General features: G+C 37.9%; 4 protein-coding genes across 5 annotated transcripts; 2 read left to right on the plus strand and 2 right to left on the minus strand.

Moving 5' to 3' along the window:
* Positions 1-171: 171 nt before the first annotated feature.
* LOC123013433 (vacuolar protein sorting-associated protein 37A) lies at positions 172-1,926 on the plus strand. 2 transcript variants are annotated; one of them, XM_044411935.1, is made up of 7 exons: positions 172-526; positions 576-658; positions 710-765; positions 809-950; positions 997-1,215; positions 1,479-1,630; positions 1,677-1,926. In XM_044411935.1, the coding sequence occupies exons 1-7, from the start codon at positions 450-452 to the stop codon at positions 1,869-1,871; spliced, it is 924 nt and encodes a 307-aa protein (XP_044267870.1). In that variant the 5' UTR covers positions 172-449; the 3' UTR covers positions 1,872-1,926. The 2 variants fall into 2 exon arrangements, with proteins under 2 accessions (XP_044267870.1, XP_044267869.1); XM_044411934.1 differs by having other exon boundaries at positions 177-526; positions 576-765.
* On the minus strand, positions 1,866-14,272 carry LOC123013965. The gene is made up of 16 exons (XM_044412848.1): positions 13,881-14,272; positions 13,477-13,831; positions 12,883-13,431; positions 12,210-12,623; positions 10,782-10,872; positions 10,562-10,731; positions 10,237-10,506; positions 9,947-10,098; positions 9,336-9,433; positions 9,162-9,288; positions 8,883-9,116; positions 8,422-8,834; positions 8,250-8,375; positions 5,258-5,900; positions 5,053-5,104; positions 1,866-3,082 (listed from the first exon to the last, which is right to left on the minus strand). The coding sequence occupies exons 1-16, from the start codon at positions 14,066-14,068 to the stop codon at positions 1,949-1,951; spliced, it is 5,016 nt and encodes a 1,671-aa protein (XP_044268783.1). The 5' UTR covers positions 14,069-14,272; the 3' UTR covers positions 1,866-1,948.
* LOC123013431 (pre-mRNA 3' end processing protein WDR33) lies at positions 5,082-11,192 on the minus strand. Its single transcript, XM_044411932.1, has 11 exons — positions 11,029-11,192; positions 10,782-10,941; positions 10,562-10,731; positions 10,237-10,506; positions 9,947-10,098; positions 9,336-9,433; positions 9,162-9,288; positions 8,883-9,116; positions 8,422-8,834; positions 8,250-8,375; positions 5,082-5,900 (listed from the first exon to the last, which is right to left on the minus strand). The coding sequence occupies exons 2-11, from the start codon at positions 10,879-10,881 to the stop codon at positions 5,251-5,253; spliced, it is 2,340 nt and encodes a 779-aa protein (XP_044267867.1). The 5' UTR covers positions 10,882-10,941; positions 11,029-11,192; the 3' UTR covers positions 5,082-5,250.
* LOC123013435 (transcription and mRNA export factor ENY2-like) lies at positions 11,264-12,354 on the plus strand. The gene is made up of 4 exons (XM_044411938.1): positions 11,264-11,304; positions 11,357-11,561; positions 11,650-11,868; positions 11,921-12,354. Exons 3-4 carry the CDS (start codon positions 11,807-11,809, stop codon positions 12,159-12,161), a joined length of 303 nt encoding a protein of 100 aa, XP_044267873.1. The 5' UTR covers positions 11,264-11,304; positions 11,357-11,561; positions 11,650-11,806; the 3' UTR covers positions 12,162-12,354.
* Positions 14,273-14,325: the final 53 nt, after the last annotated feature.

The following is a 14,325-nucleotide window of genomic DNA, read 5'->3' on the forward strand; positions in this document are numbered from 1 at the left end:
GGAATTTTATGGTTTATGGAATTATTGTTTTCGTTGTATTTTTTTCATTTTTTTATTTTACTATTTGTGACAGACTTGACAACGTTGCAAAGTGCTAAAAACCCATGCCCATGATTTAACTGATCCGCTGTATATTTGAAGGTGCTTTCGCCACCGTTATAAAAAAAAGGTTACATTGGCCAAAAAATCATGATCAGGCAATTATTAGCAAAATTTTAAGATAATTTAGCGAAAAATTGATGCAATATTGAGGTCAATTTGGATTGTCACTGTTTCAAAACTGATTTAAATCGATTTTTGATTTTGCTCGACTTAACCTCAACTGTCAACGTGACAGCTCAACTGTCAGATTTGTAAAGGTTACATTCAGCGAAAGTTTTTCTAATTTCTTGAATTATACTGAATAATTATACGCACTTGACAATAAATACGAATAAAGTATTCAAGAAATGCTTCCGAAAATATACAGAAGTGACCCCGACATCAGAAAACACCAAATAAACACTTTGAAAATCTTCAACGACAAGTAAGTGGTGTTGATTTTTTACCAAAATAACGTTTTTCGTTTTTGTTAGCGTTGTGGAAATTTGCGAGGGTCACGAATACCAAATATGCTTCAAGTCGGACCGACATGAGCTTTGCTTACACATTTCTTTGAGTAAGGAATTTCCCAATGAAAAACCCCTGTTGACTATATCGCCCCCCATAGTCCACCCGTGGGTAAACGCCGACAGTGAAGTCACTTCAGCCCCTGGACTATTAAATGTAAAAAAAATCACAATTGTCTTGTTTTGAGTCATTTTTTTAGTTTACTATTCACTCTGACTTGGGACGTGTCGTGCAAGCTATAATTAGGGAATTTGAGCGACATCCGCCCCCTCTTAAAAATGACACTAACATCACCTCAGGACCTGGAAGCACCATCACATCGCCGACTGTCCCAACACGAGGTTTAGCCTTCATTCAATCAACAATTTTCAAAAATTGAAGTTTCAGAATGCGAAAGGTCAAGTCCCAGTTACATGAACAATTTTTCCTCACCAACTCACCAAAGAAGACTGGTTTTCCCCGAACTTAATAAACTATCAATTAATGAACTAGAATTTTTAAATAGTAATTCGGACAGACAGCAAGAATTTTTAACCGATTTACCGCCAATCAAAGAACAAAATAAGTTACTCGACGATTTGATTGCGCAAGTGGAGGAGTTGGCGGGTATTTTCAGTTTCAGACAATTTTATGAACGTATGTCTTCAATAGTAACATCAACACCTGTCAAATTTGACATTGAAATATTGACCAAAAACGGCTTATTTCTAAATTAAACTAAAAATTAGCTTCGGAATTAACATTAGCAACTTTCTAGGTAGTATTTATATTATTATTTTTTAATAATTTGATATTTTATTAAACAACAATTTAGGCTAGACATACGTTCTTGAAATTTTCACAACACTCTTGACACTTTTTCATTGTAGAGTCAAATTTATCGAAACAAGAACACCTCAGTGAAATGCGTTCAGAAATTGAGCAGAAGATAAGTGAGGTGACTAAACTGGCGTTTGAGAATGAGCGTCTTCACATGAAGTATCAAGACATGTCTGATAAATATTCTCCTTTTAATATAAAAGTACTACTTTGGTGTTTTTGGAAGTGGTTTCATGATTAATTTTCAGGAACAGTTGAGGCTAGCTGCTGAAAAAGCCGAGTCAGAGTGTGAAACCATAGCTGATAGTTTCCTAAACGGCGAAATAGACGTTGAAAAGTTTGTAAATCTGTACACAAAATCGAGAAGTTTGTGTCAGGCGAGGAAAACCAAAGAGGAGAAGCTTTCCCACCAACTTGAGAGTCTATCAAAAGCGGGATTTTAATAAACTTTGAATTATATTTATACTAGAGATATACAATAAAAATAATTTAAATTAATACACAAATTGTGTTGTTCTTATTAAAAATCTGCGTTTAGAACGTACTCTTCGGTTTGCTCACTCGATACTCCACTTTTCTGGTACTCCCCCACTTTCTTCTCAAAGAAATTCGTTTTGCCCTCATTGGAAATGATCGTCATGAAATCAAACGGGTTGTTTGAATTGTAGACTTTCTCACAGCCGAGCTCCCCCAGTAGTCTGTCGGCCACAAACTCGATGTATTGACACATAAGATCGCAATTCATGCCAATCATGCTGACTGGTAGCGCCTCCGTCAGGAACTCCTTTTCGATTTTCACCGCGTCTCGGATGATACTCACAATGCGCTCCTTGGGGGGCTTCTGCACCAGATGCGAGAACATCAGACAGGCAAAATCGCAATGCAGCCCCTCGTCCCTCGAAATGAGCTCGTTGGAGAAGGTCAAGCCTGGCATGAGACACCGCTTCTTGAGCCAGAAGATGGCCGCGAAGCTGCCCGAGAAGAAGATCCCCTCGACGGCGGCGAAGGCCACGATGCGTTCCCCGAACGTGGCGTTCTTGCTGTTTATCCACAGCAGCGCCCAATCGGCCTTCTTCTTGACGCAGGGCAGCGTCTCGATGGCGTTGAAGAGGAACTCGCGCTCCTGGGACTCGGAGATGTACGTCTCGATCAGCATGCTGTACATCTCTGAGTGGATGTTCTCGATGGCGATTTGGAAGCCGTAGAAGCAGCGCGCTTCGGTCACCTGCACCTCCTGGCTGAACCTCTCGACGAGGTTCTCGTTGACGATGCCGTCCGAAGCGGCGAAGAAGGCAAGAACGTGAGAGATGAAGTAGCGTTCGTCGTCATTGAGACGGTATTTCCAGTCGTCGAGGTCGCGAGACAAGTCAACTTCTTCGGTTGTCCAGAAGGAAGCCTCGGCTTGCTTGTATTTAGCCCAAATGTCGGGGTATTGGATGGGGAAGACGACGAACCGGCGGGGGTTTTCCTGCAGTAGAGGCTCCAATTCGGGGTCAAACTCCATGTTGCACCCATCCTGGATCTTCGAGGGGCCTGAATCGCCTTTGCTTTTATCGAAAATGTTGCTTCTGTTGTCCGTGAGGACGTTTTTCCGGTTGTTTTCACCGATTAAGGTTATCATGTTTTCTTTATTGAAAAGCGGCATTTTGCGGGGCTAGAATTTCGGTGATTTTACACAACTTTGGGGCACCGTCACGAAACAACACCCAAAACGAAAATAACAAAGGGCGCCAAACACACAAACGCTTTTATAGTCCCGTTAGGAACTCGTGAAGCGGGAAGGGCCCCAATTGGGCGAAATTTGAACAAGGATGAGTGGTATAGATAGGGAGTCAGTGGCGTCGGCTCACAGGGGCATAAAACACTTAAAAAACGTTATTTTATTAGAAATGCACGTCTTAGAAATGTTAAAAATATTATAACCTATCTTTGTGTAAATAGTAATGATATTTTTATAAATTGGTGATAAAGAAGTAACTATTTTTGAACCTTAGTGGTCAACAATTCGTGACGCTCGTGTCGTCACGATGGGTGAACAACTTTGGCGGGTAAATGGTGCATTTTGATTGGTGGAATTTGTGTACACATTGGGAACTGTGGGGTACCGAAAAGCCAACATGTTACGACTTGCTTACAACGAATTTCCAAATTACAAATTTCCATTTAAATTTTTATTCTACAATATTGGTCTTGAAAAAGATCCACAATTTATATTTTTACAGAAATGTAAAGAATAAACAAGAAATAAATGGACAGTAAAGTTCGTCCACCCAATTTCTGTGAATTTACAAAAATGGGATGTGTGTGCTTTATTGTCATGATAACTGTCATTCAAATACATATTGTCAAATTTAATGAAATTCGAACGTAATAAAATAAATATTCAGGTACAAGAAGGTATGTCTCAAAGACGTGTCTCTATACTTTTGGGCATACCAAGGACTACCAATTCAAAGGACAAAGGTAAAAAGTAGCAAGAAGCATCGAGCATTCTGTCAACATGACAAACGTTAATCAAAATTCTAAAACAAGGTTAGGAAAACCTAAAGACTAATTTACACTTTTAATCTATCAGGGAAATTGGGTGGACGAAATTCACTGTCCATCACTGTACCTATGTATTCAATTTTTTGTTTGGTTTGAAATTCAAGTTCGTAAAATTTATAATTTGCAATTTTGCAAACAAAAGTAGTCATCAATTCTACGATTATTTCTTTATCGTAAAATCGCAAATAGTAATATTTTCACTATTTTCTTTTTTAAATAAGCTAAATGAATTTCTTTGCGATTTTTTTAAATTCAAAATGAAAATGTTTGGAAACCCTCGCTCATACACTGGCGGACACGGAATTTTGGAGGAGTTGTCATTCGACTGACATAAAAATGTAAAACGGGCTTTTAGACAACTAACCTTGCTTTCGGTTTTTGTAATTTTTATCCTGATAGCTAGAGAAAAAATCACAACAAATCAAAATAATTTATTGAACTTATATAAAAACCCGTATTGCTAGCATTATTGTTTCGGAAAATCTATGCCAAAAATAAATTTAAACTAAAACTTTCAAATTTTAGTTTTAAACGTCAATCATAATGACAATAAACCGCGGCTTACATTGACATTTTTTGAACTGACATAAATTTGATGTCCAAAATTCCGTGTCCGCCACTGGAGTATAGGAAAGTGGTATTAGGGTTTCGTTAATTTTTAATTTAGTCGGTGATAATTTTAATAAATGCTACAACACTGCTTTCATTATAAAATAATAGCTTTAGTGGCTTTGACGTTCAGTTATGGGGGCTATTTTGATCTTGTTGCGTTACGGACGCAACCTTCCGTTCTTTACGCCAATGAAGAAACCAACACAAGGAAAAGTGCTGGCGAAATGTTGATTTTTTTTTAAGGGAAAGGGGACTAGATAAACCCATTTTTGAAGTGGTAAAACTGTGCGAGTTGGTTGCAACTCTTCTCGAGCAAAAGTTTAGAAATTCCCCCCCCAGATAGCCTCTTAGAGGTGTCTATGTTGTCGATTGAGAAAGCCTTTATTGAAAAAATGTCCCAAGACCCCCATTTCTACGACAACGTAATAGCCGAATTTGCGAAAAAAGACAATACAATCGAATTACTTTATAAATAGGTGAAAAACTGTGCAAAACACAATCAACGTAATATTTATTCCTGAAAAAAAAGACAAACATCTTGTTCTTGACATTATGTAACCTTGATACTGTTGTAAAATAGCTGAAAATAAACCACAGAGGCAATAGCGTCTTTCTGTTTCCAGAAAAAGTTAAAATAACTAGCACTCGTAATCAATATGACTACTAAAACCTCCCTCTGGAGGACGACTGTCCCCTGGGAGCCCCCCCTCGGCCGCCCCGAGCCCTGCTCCTCGGATTACGCTGTCCTCGAGCCCCGCGTTTGCCCCCCCGGCCCCTGAACTCGCCATGGCCGCTCCAGCCCCTGAAATTGCCACCGAAATTCTGGTTCCTCCCCCAATTCCCGTTGCTGCGTTGCCAGTTCCTCGACTCGTCATAGTACTCGTCATAGCCCTCCTCGTCCTCGTAGTGGCGGAAGTCCTGGTCGTTGCGATACGGTTGGCGGAAATCCTCGTCGGCCATGTCATAGTCACGTGGGGGCGGCTGGAAGTTCAATTCGCGGTTGACGACATTTCGATAGTCGGGATCTCGCATGTCGCTGTCTCGGCCGTACGAAAATGCCCCCCTCATGTCTTGGTCCACGTTGCGCATGTCTGAATCTTGGGCGAGTGATGGGGGCGCGATTTGGGGGGTTTGCATGAGACTGGGAATGTTTGTACCGCCGGGGGAGTCGTTGTTGCTGTCGTAGTCGTTGAGGTAATCTTCGTCGTCGCCGATTGGCATCACGTCGTGCAGCTCCTCGATCTCACCCGAGTCGATGTACTTCTGGAGAGCCTCGGGGCCCTCGGATATCGCCTGCTCCAGCTTCGAACCCGCTGCAAAAACATATTAAATTAATTAAGTGTAATTATACAGGGAGTTTGTCAAATTAAACGATATACATATAAGGTGATAAAGTTCCTCCGAAACCACTTGAATTGTTTTATTAAAAAAAATTGACAACCTTTGTGAGCCATTAACAATAGAGCCAGAGCCTGCGGTCGCCAGACCTTCGTCATTTTATAAAAGCTGAAAATTTGTCAGTGCATAACACCAACACAGGTAGAAACGATGGGCAAGTATGAAGTTTGGGTCGTCGTGGTTTAGGGAGATAACAGGTAGCAGAGAAGTAAAAAATACCAACTTAAATTTATCAAATGAAAAAGCGTAATTTTTTTTATATTTTCTTCGGAATAATATTAAAAATCACCTCATCCATTGCCAGATACTTAATATAGTGGCAACCCCTTGTCGGACACCCTTAAACTTTAATAAATTGTAATTATTACAAAAGCTGAATTTTATGCATGTTACTTGGACAACTATTAGAAGATGTTTTCTCAAAGTAACCAGACAGTTTCGAAAGTTTTACCCCCGACCAGACAAACATATAGGGTAGCTATAGGCCTTCCATGATGATACTTTGTCAAAACTGAATCATATTTATTTTACTTAAAACTTAGCACTTAGAACTGTCAAAACTGTCTGGCTAATGAGAAAACATCTTTTAATAGTTAGCCAAGTAACATGTATAAAATTCAGCTTTTACACTATAACGTAAGTACAGTTACAATTTATTAAAGTTTAAGGGTGTCTGACAAGGGGTTGCCACTATGTTAAGTGTCTGGCAATGGATGAGGTGATTTCTTATATTATTCCAAAGAAAATATAAAAAAATTAAGTTTTTTTATTTGATAATTTTAAGTTAACATTTTTTACTTCTTTGCTACCAGTTATCTCCCAATGCCACGACGACCCAAACTTCATACTTGCCCATCGTTTCTACCTGTGTTGGTGTTATGCACTGACAAATTTTCAGCTTTTATAAAATGACGAAGGTCTGGTGACCGCAGGCTCTGAAACTACAACGCTTATTCTCCGCCAATTACTTTGTTTTTATTCTCACCAGTGGCGTGCGGAAATTGTGGAAATATTCAAACCATTTATTTATTTACTTTTTACTGGTGTTATTTTTCGATGTAAAATATTGCAATTTATCGCAGTATTAAGGAAACACCCAGTATAAAATTTGGTATTATAGAACAACACTAGTATAGTGACAATTTTTTTTTTGCTTAGCACTTTTTAAAATAATTATTCTGCATTTTATGTAATAAAGAAAAAAATGCAAACTTGCAAAATTTTGAAAATAGTTTCTTATTTGTAAAAAGTATATTAATTAATAATAAATTTTTGATGGCCCTATTTCTTAGGTGGTCGGAGTACATAGTAGCAAAAATTCTACAAATGATCAAAATGAACAAAAAAATGCGTACTTGGGATCCGTTTGATAATTTGACTTATGATAAACTATACTTTGTTCACTAAAAAGAATAATTATACAGGGAGTGTACTATAAGTATATTTTGACTTTATATCAAAAGATAATAGTCACACAAAGATCAGGCGTTTGTCATAAAAAACTTTGTATTTCTCACTGTTCATGTGATTTGTTCGAGATTTTTTCTATTGATTAGTTTATTATATATTAATTACACTAAGTAATTTTTACAAACGGGCCGTTTCAAAATTTATTATTTTTACGAATTATTGACTGACTTCTTAAATTCAACAGACAATTCACATGACAATGTTGTATAAAATGTGTCTGAAAAAATTCAGATGTACATAGAAAAAAAAGAAAAAAAAAACAGTTCTTATGCGAAAAGCTGATCTTTGTGTGATTATTAGTTTTCGAAATAAATTTAAAATATACTTTTAGTAGCTTCAGTCTGTGCGTGTTGACTATTTTTTTGTTGGTCCAAAAAAAAGTTATAAATACAATTATACCAAAATATTCGTAAAGTATTTTTGTTAGATATTATAATAAAAACGAATCTCTAAACAAATTCCGAGGGAATTAGATGTACAAAATGTAACGTGGAAATCTTATTAGGAATTAGTTGTCATCTATTATACTCTACTTGCTATACTCTTCTTCAATTCCTATTTGGGTTTTTGGTCTCTTTCAGGCGATCAAAGTATAGTACAAAATACCCTGTTTATCGACAAAGTAAACACAAAACTTGTATTATAAATCTCAGTTGTCATTATCTCTTAGATGGTCAGAATATAATCAAAAAATAAATTTCTTCAAAAAAGCAATTTTTTTACCGATTTTCTAAATGGTAATCATTTGATTAAAAAAAGTAACTTTTCAGCAAACACACTGTATTTTTACGTACGTTCAACTGGAATAAGTTTTCCGTAGATAATAATTGCACTTGGGGCAATTTTCTGCAAGGGGACAACTCCTGGCGTATTTTCGACGATTTGACTAATCACTTCGTTTATCGTCCCGGCTGCGTCCTCTACAAAAAAAATGCAATAAATTGAATTTGAGTTTTTCCCCCAAACCGTAAGTTTCGTTCCATTGCGCTTGGAAATTCCTAGGAATTGGTTTACTAAACGGCACTTTTTTAATTTTGGTTTTTTCTTCATTAACAGTCAACAAGTCCAGATCGAGACCAGGAATAGCAGTGTTACCATCGGAAGAAATCGACGTCAACTCGACCTTATCATCGGGGCCCATTCCGGGAATAATTGACGGTTCTTCGCCCATATCCAAGTCCTCAAGCCCTGCAATACCGGCGGGGAGAGTATTCAAGTTGTATTTATCCCTCATTTGGTCCCCTGGCCGGTTCCTGGTCCAGAATTTGCTGGTGTGGTCGTTGGATCCTGAACAGAGGATATGTCCCAGGGGGTGCCACGCCAGGGTCCAGACTATACTATCATGGGCTTGTTCGATAGCCCCCACTTCCTTGTCGGCTCTGAAAACCCAACTCAGTTTTTTTAACACCTTGAGAAGGTTTTTTTACCCAACGTGCCAGAACATGATGGACCCATCGGACCCCCCGCTCGAGAACAGCCCCTCATGGATGGGGTGCCAGGCGACGCTGGAAGCCTCCTTCTTGTGCCCGCGGAAGGTCTGCACCTCTTGGTTGAGATTCCTCAAATCGAAGAGTTTTAAAAGATGGTCACGTGACGCCGTTATTAGCCAATTGCCGTTCTCATTCCACTTCAAGTCCATGACGGTCGACTTGTGCGCATGCCTAAGTCACCTATTAGTCGCTGATTGGTCCGATTTGTATACTCACAAGGTGGCTAAAGACTGGCCGCTTTTGGGGTCCCACAACTTGATCGGCTGCTGATTGTCTTTACTACCGGACACGATAAGCCCCTTTTGGGGGTGCCAGTGCACACACTTGACGTCAGCCCCGTGACCTGGAAGTTGCGAAAATGACCAATGTTTGCGCCGTCGTGGGGCTTACCTCGCAGGATGCGCTCCTCTTGGTACCGGAAAAAGTCCCAAATTCGCAGAGTACCGTCGTCTGAGCAAGTTACAAACTTCGTATCCGAGGGGCTGAAGCTAAATAACACATTCACAGTCATCTCAGGGCAAAACAAACAGTTAAATTTGATCATTAGTGCAGAATAAAACACTACAACTCGTTTATTTTCTTTAAAGAGGCTCATGGAAATAAAACAAGTGTGCATTTTTCATTTTTTATTCACAACGGCCGAAAAAGCTAACCGAAAGGAAAAATAAAAATGCAAATCCAAATATGTTTCCACACTTTGTGGTGCAAAGTTTAAAAACAAGCTTGGACTTGGCTCTCGTCTAATTTCTTACGGATTTATTGAACGTTTTCTCATACAGCACGGTACAACATCACAGAAATTCTTATTTTACCATTAAATCTATCACAGCCTATCGTTCATCACTCAAAAGTAAACATTTTTATGAAAACAGTTACTGGAATTACTTTTATTTATTAGAAAAAATTGCACTAATGTAAGGAAGGATGGGGTAAAATTTATTAAAAACATTTTTTTCAAAATATATACAAACTGGAGTAATACGAAGAGAAGTTGTAGATACCTTATGCCTCTAAGAGCTTCTTTATGGGCCTGGAACATCTTCACATTGTTCATATTTGACTGCCAATATTTCACGTAACCCGCGTGGTCGCCTGTCACCATCCAACTATCGTTGTGGCTCCAGACCATCGTTCGCACGGGGCTGTCATGAGCCTACATAGAAGCAAAGCAAACTTGAGAATTTGCCAATTCGTTTTTCGTTCAACAGGCCATTTATTTTGCAAAAATTCCCGCACGATTTACAATTTATGAACGTTAAAGTCTAGTAAAAAGTGTTTAAAAAATTCTCACTTGTAAAATCGTTTCGAAATTGAAGGTGAGACCATTCCAGAGCGTGAACTCCCCCGAGCTGGCGCCGGTGACGAGTCTCCTCCCTTCAGGGGTCCACGCCATGCAAAAAATGGGGCACCTCATCTTATTTGTTGCTGTTTTAACGAACCTAGTGGTGACACAGTTAATGGGGTTATCTTGGTAACTCGGAGGGGGCATCATATCAGGGTAATACATCACGTCAGGCTGCAGGGCTCTTCTATCCCGATAGTCCCTCTGCCATACTCGTGACTACAAACAAATCAATTAATTAAACACCCAATTTTTAAATAATTTGGAAACTCACTTGTAATTCTTTAATAATTGAAGAGTTATAGTCTACAGTTTTCCTCATTACCGACTTCCTTAGTCGCTTTCCATCAAAGTCTTCGAGGGTCATGTTGCCCAAAGGGCCAGGCAGGGGCCTTTGCATGTTCATGAAGGGCCTAAATGGGGGCTTGTTGTGTTGATACCCTCCTTGAAAATACAAATTATTAAGGGAAAAATATGAGTCGATAATAAATTACCAGGTCCGCCCATGTTAGGTGGCGGCATGTTCATGTTTTGCTGCCCCATGCCCGGGGGTGGCATCGCCATGTTGGGGGGCGGTTGTGCAAACTCCATCATTGGAAATCACAGCTCAATCGTTCATTTCAATAATCTTGAAAATGTCACGAAGAAAAGCATCTGTGAAGAAAAAGTTGTAATTGACAATAGCCACATCTACCATCTTTCATCAAACATGTGTCTAATGATGTTTCACCATTTACTCACCTTGGCTTGGATTTGTGATTTGCTAAGGACTCGGGAGTGTTGGAATTGATAAAATAACAAGAAAACACGCAACTGTTTCGAATGGAAAACATAAAAACGAGCTATTTCGGTTTCTGAAACTGCAAAATTTTTTGCACTTCAACACGCATGCGCATCGCGCACTGTTTTACTAATACTGCCAACACAAAAAATTAAATTCACCAGATTTGAGCTAAAAAAAGTGGCAGATTAAAACTTTACCAATTCGAATGTTTACGTTTTTAACATAAATTTTGTGTACAAAAAATGCAAAAATAACGTATTTTTGGTCTAATTCTGTAATTTTTAGCTATTTACGTTTTACCTTGCTAATACAATGAAAACGGCGAGAATAATCATTTGTTTAGTGTTTTTTGTGTTTTCGTAAAATTTCGCAAAAAACAGGTATTATTCAAAAACACTCAAAAAACATTTTTTACAGAATTTTGTGTTTTTTCGACTTATTTTTCTGGAATTTTACCCTGTGTGGCGATACCAACATAAAAAACGCAAAGGTACTTGATTTTTTTCGAAAATAAAAATTTAAATCAATTTAAAAAACAACAAGCGCAATTTATTTAGATATTAATCGGTCCATTGTAGGCTTTTTAGCAAAAATAATAACGAGAAAGTAATAATAAAAAAAACTAATTCCAAAATTTGACAGGTGACAGTGACAGTGTGGAAAATGTCAATAATAATAAAAACAAACACCTCTTTTTTGTAAAAAATACTCAAGAAGAGGGAAACCGGCGTGGAAATGGCGCAAGATTACGACGCAAAGATTAATTTGCACTTGGATATCAATCACGGTTTGGACAGGTGAGTGACGTTGAAATTTAAAGGAGGTACAAGTAACATTTGATTTTTTTAGGGTAACTGAGCTGGTTCAAACACGTTTAATCGAGTGTGGATGGCGAGATGGAGTCAGGCTAGCTTGTAGGAAAGCTATCACAGAAAATGAAAAACATATGCCCACCGTGGACGAGCTCATAGCTACAGTAACACCAAAAGCAAGGAGTATGGTGCCCGACTCAGTCAAAAGAGAACTATTACATGAACTAGAATCAATTTTGATAAATGTAGACAAGTTTGGGTATAGCAAGAGTTTCTAATTTATTTAAAAACACTTTACTGTGGTAAATTAATTAATTAATTAATTATAATTCATCTTTTACAATTGTTCTACAGTCACAGTAATTTTGTTGTTTCACTTGTTCGACTTTTTCCATATCGTCTAATATCATGACTTGACTGTCAATTTTTTGACTAAATTGATGTAATAAATGGGCATGGTAGCAAAAAATATGTTGTGGTAATAGATTTTCATTGGCGAACTTTTGCCCATTAGAGGCCACGGTCTGGGCTTCTTTGTCGTTCTTAATGGACCATTGAAGCTTCTCAACCAAGTCTGATAAGTCTCTTTTCATTAAAATGTAATGAGTATTTGGGATTAAGTCATTGTAAAAGTGTTCGTAATATTGAGATTCTTGTTTTATGACTAGGGAGCCCCCACCTAAGAGATATGGGAAACGGTAAGCGGCGACTGTACCGTCCAAAGCCAGTTGATATTTATACTAAAAAAAGAAAACATACAAATAATTAAAAATGTGCTCTGAAACTTTTACGAACGTATATCTTGATTGTTAGATATATGTCAAATTTAGCAATTTTTGGGTTAAATATTGACTAAAGCCAATTCTTTCTTGAACAAACTAAAAGCGTGCATTAACAACACTTTCGCTAGTAAATCTATGTTTAATTTTAAATAGTTTGACATATCAATTTAGGCAAGACAAACGTTCGTGTTATTTCATAGCCCTCTGGACTACTCACATCAAAGAAGCTGAAAAACGAGACATGCTCGGATTTGGGGCCATAAACGTCTTGTTTGTCTCTAAAGAAGAAGAAATTTGTCAGTGAAACATTGAACAAATCGGGATATTTTCTCCCAATATCGATCAAATCTAGTCTGTGTTGATTTGAATCCCTCCCTCTCCAAAAAGCCTTCCCTGTTCGATTTTCCCATGATTCTTTCACATTTCCTTGGACGGAAAGCATGTCTAGCATTACTCTGCCCATATTTTCCAGTGTTGATTCAGTAATATCGTACGTGGGCATAACAATGTCCAGACTTGTGGTACTCCCACACCAAGAGAAAATGGGAAATTTTTCGACTTTTTCAGTAACCAGGGGCCAGTCTCCCAAGTTAACGAAAAATTCCAAGTCGGGTAGGTTGACTTTCCTGCTTAAGGACAATAAAATCGCGTCCATGAACATCTTAAAACCCACGTATTTACCGTAACAAGTGCGGTAAACATTATTATTTTTTATGACGTAATGGCACAAGCTGACTGAATGGGGTTGATCAAACTTTTTAATTACCTAAAAATATTCGTGTTATTTGATATATTTGGTGTTTTCACCCACTCTATCTCTAATTTTATTCCAATTAATTGATTGGAAGGGCTTCAGGTCGGTGAGAATTTGCTGCGGGGTGGTACCACATTCCCATTTTTCCAGAAATTGGGCAATGTTACCAACAGAACAATCACAATCGTCTGGATAAATCGGTTCTGGAATTTCATAAGGGGACTTGTCCACATGTTCCAAATTATAAAGTATATTAATTTTTAAATTAAAGCACGGCTCATACAATTTATATCTAATAATGTAAGAACCGTCTTTTCTATTGAGATTGTTGGCCCAAATGCGACAAGGCTTTTGTGTTTTGGTCACACCGTCTAGGTGTATGTCGAAAATCACCCCCAAGTCCGAGGAAATGCTAAAATGAATCGTCACTTAATGGAAAAGCATCAAAACGTGTTGTTTACCTCTCATTTTTGGAATTTTTTGCTTGAATAAAGAAATATCTGGCTGGCATTGTGAAAATGTGAGGTTTGAGCCCAGGCCCCCATACTTTCGAAAGTTTGGCACTAACAACGGGTTCACTGGTTAGAGATGCTCTTATGAGGTAAAAAAATACGATAAAGGAATAATAAAAATAAATAAAATTGCACATTTTTGAGGTTAGCTAACCCCTGACATGTTTTCAAATCGCAAAACTGCCAATCTAGTCAACTAGAAAACCCGGAAAAAAGAAATGTGCATTGGTTTTGTTGCAAAAAAATACAAAAAAGCAATGATGGTTCCAGCACAGACTCTAGCAATCAATTCATTGTTTTTTTAATTAATAAATTGCTAAAATTCTTTTAAATAATAAATAATCACATTTTTAAAAATTACACCAGTATGCCAATGAACAAATAAAAGTCCCTA

This window comes from Tribolium madens, unplaced genomic scaffold (assembly GCF_015345945.1).
Source record: "Tribolium madens isolate multiple individuals breed KSU strain unplaced genomic scaffold, Tmad_KSU_1.1 Scaffold_96;HRSCAF=242;Tcas5.2_LG5, whole genome shotgun sequence".
In the NCBI taxonomy this organism is placed as follows: Eukaryota; Metazoa; Arthropoda; class Insecta; order Coleoptera; family Tenebrionidae; genus Tribolium; species Tribolium madens.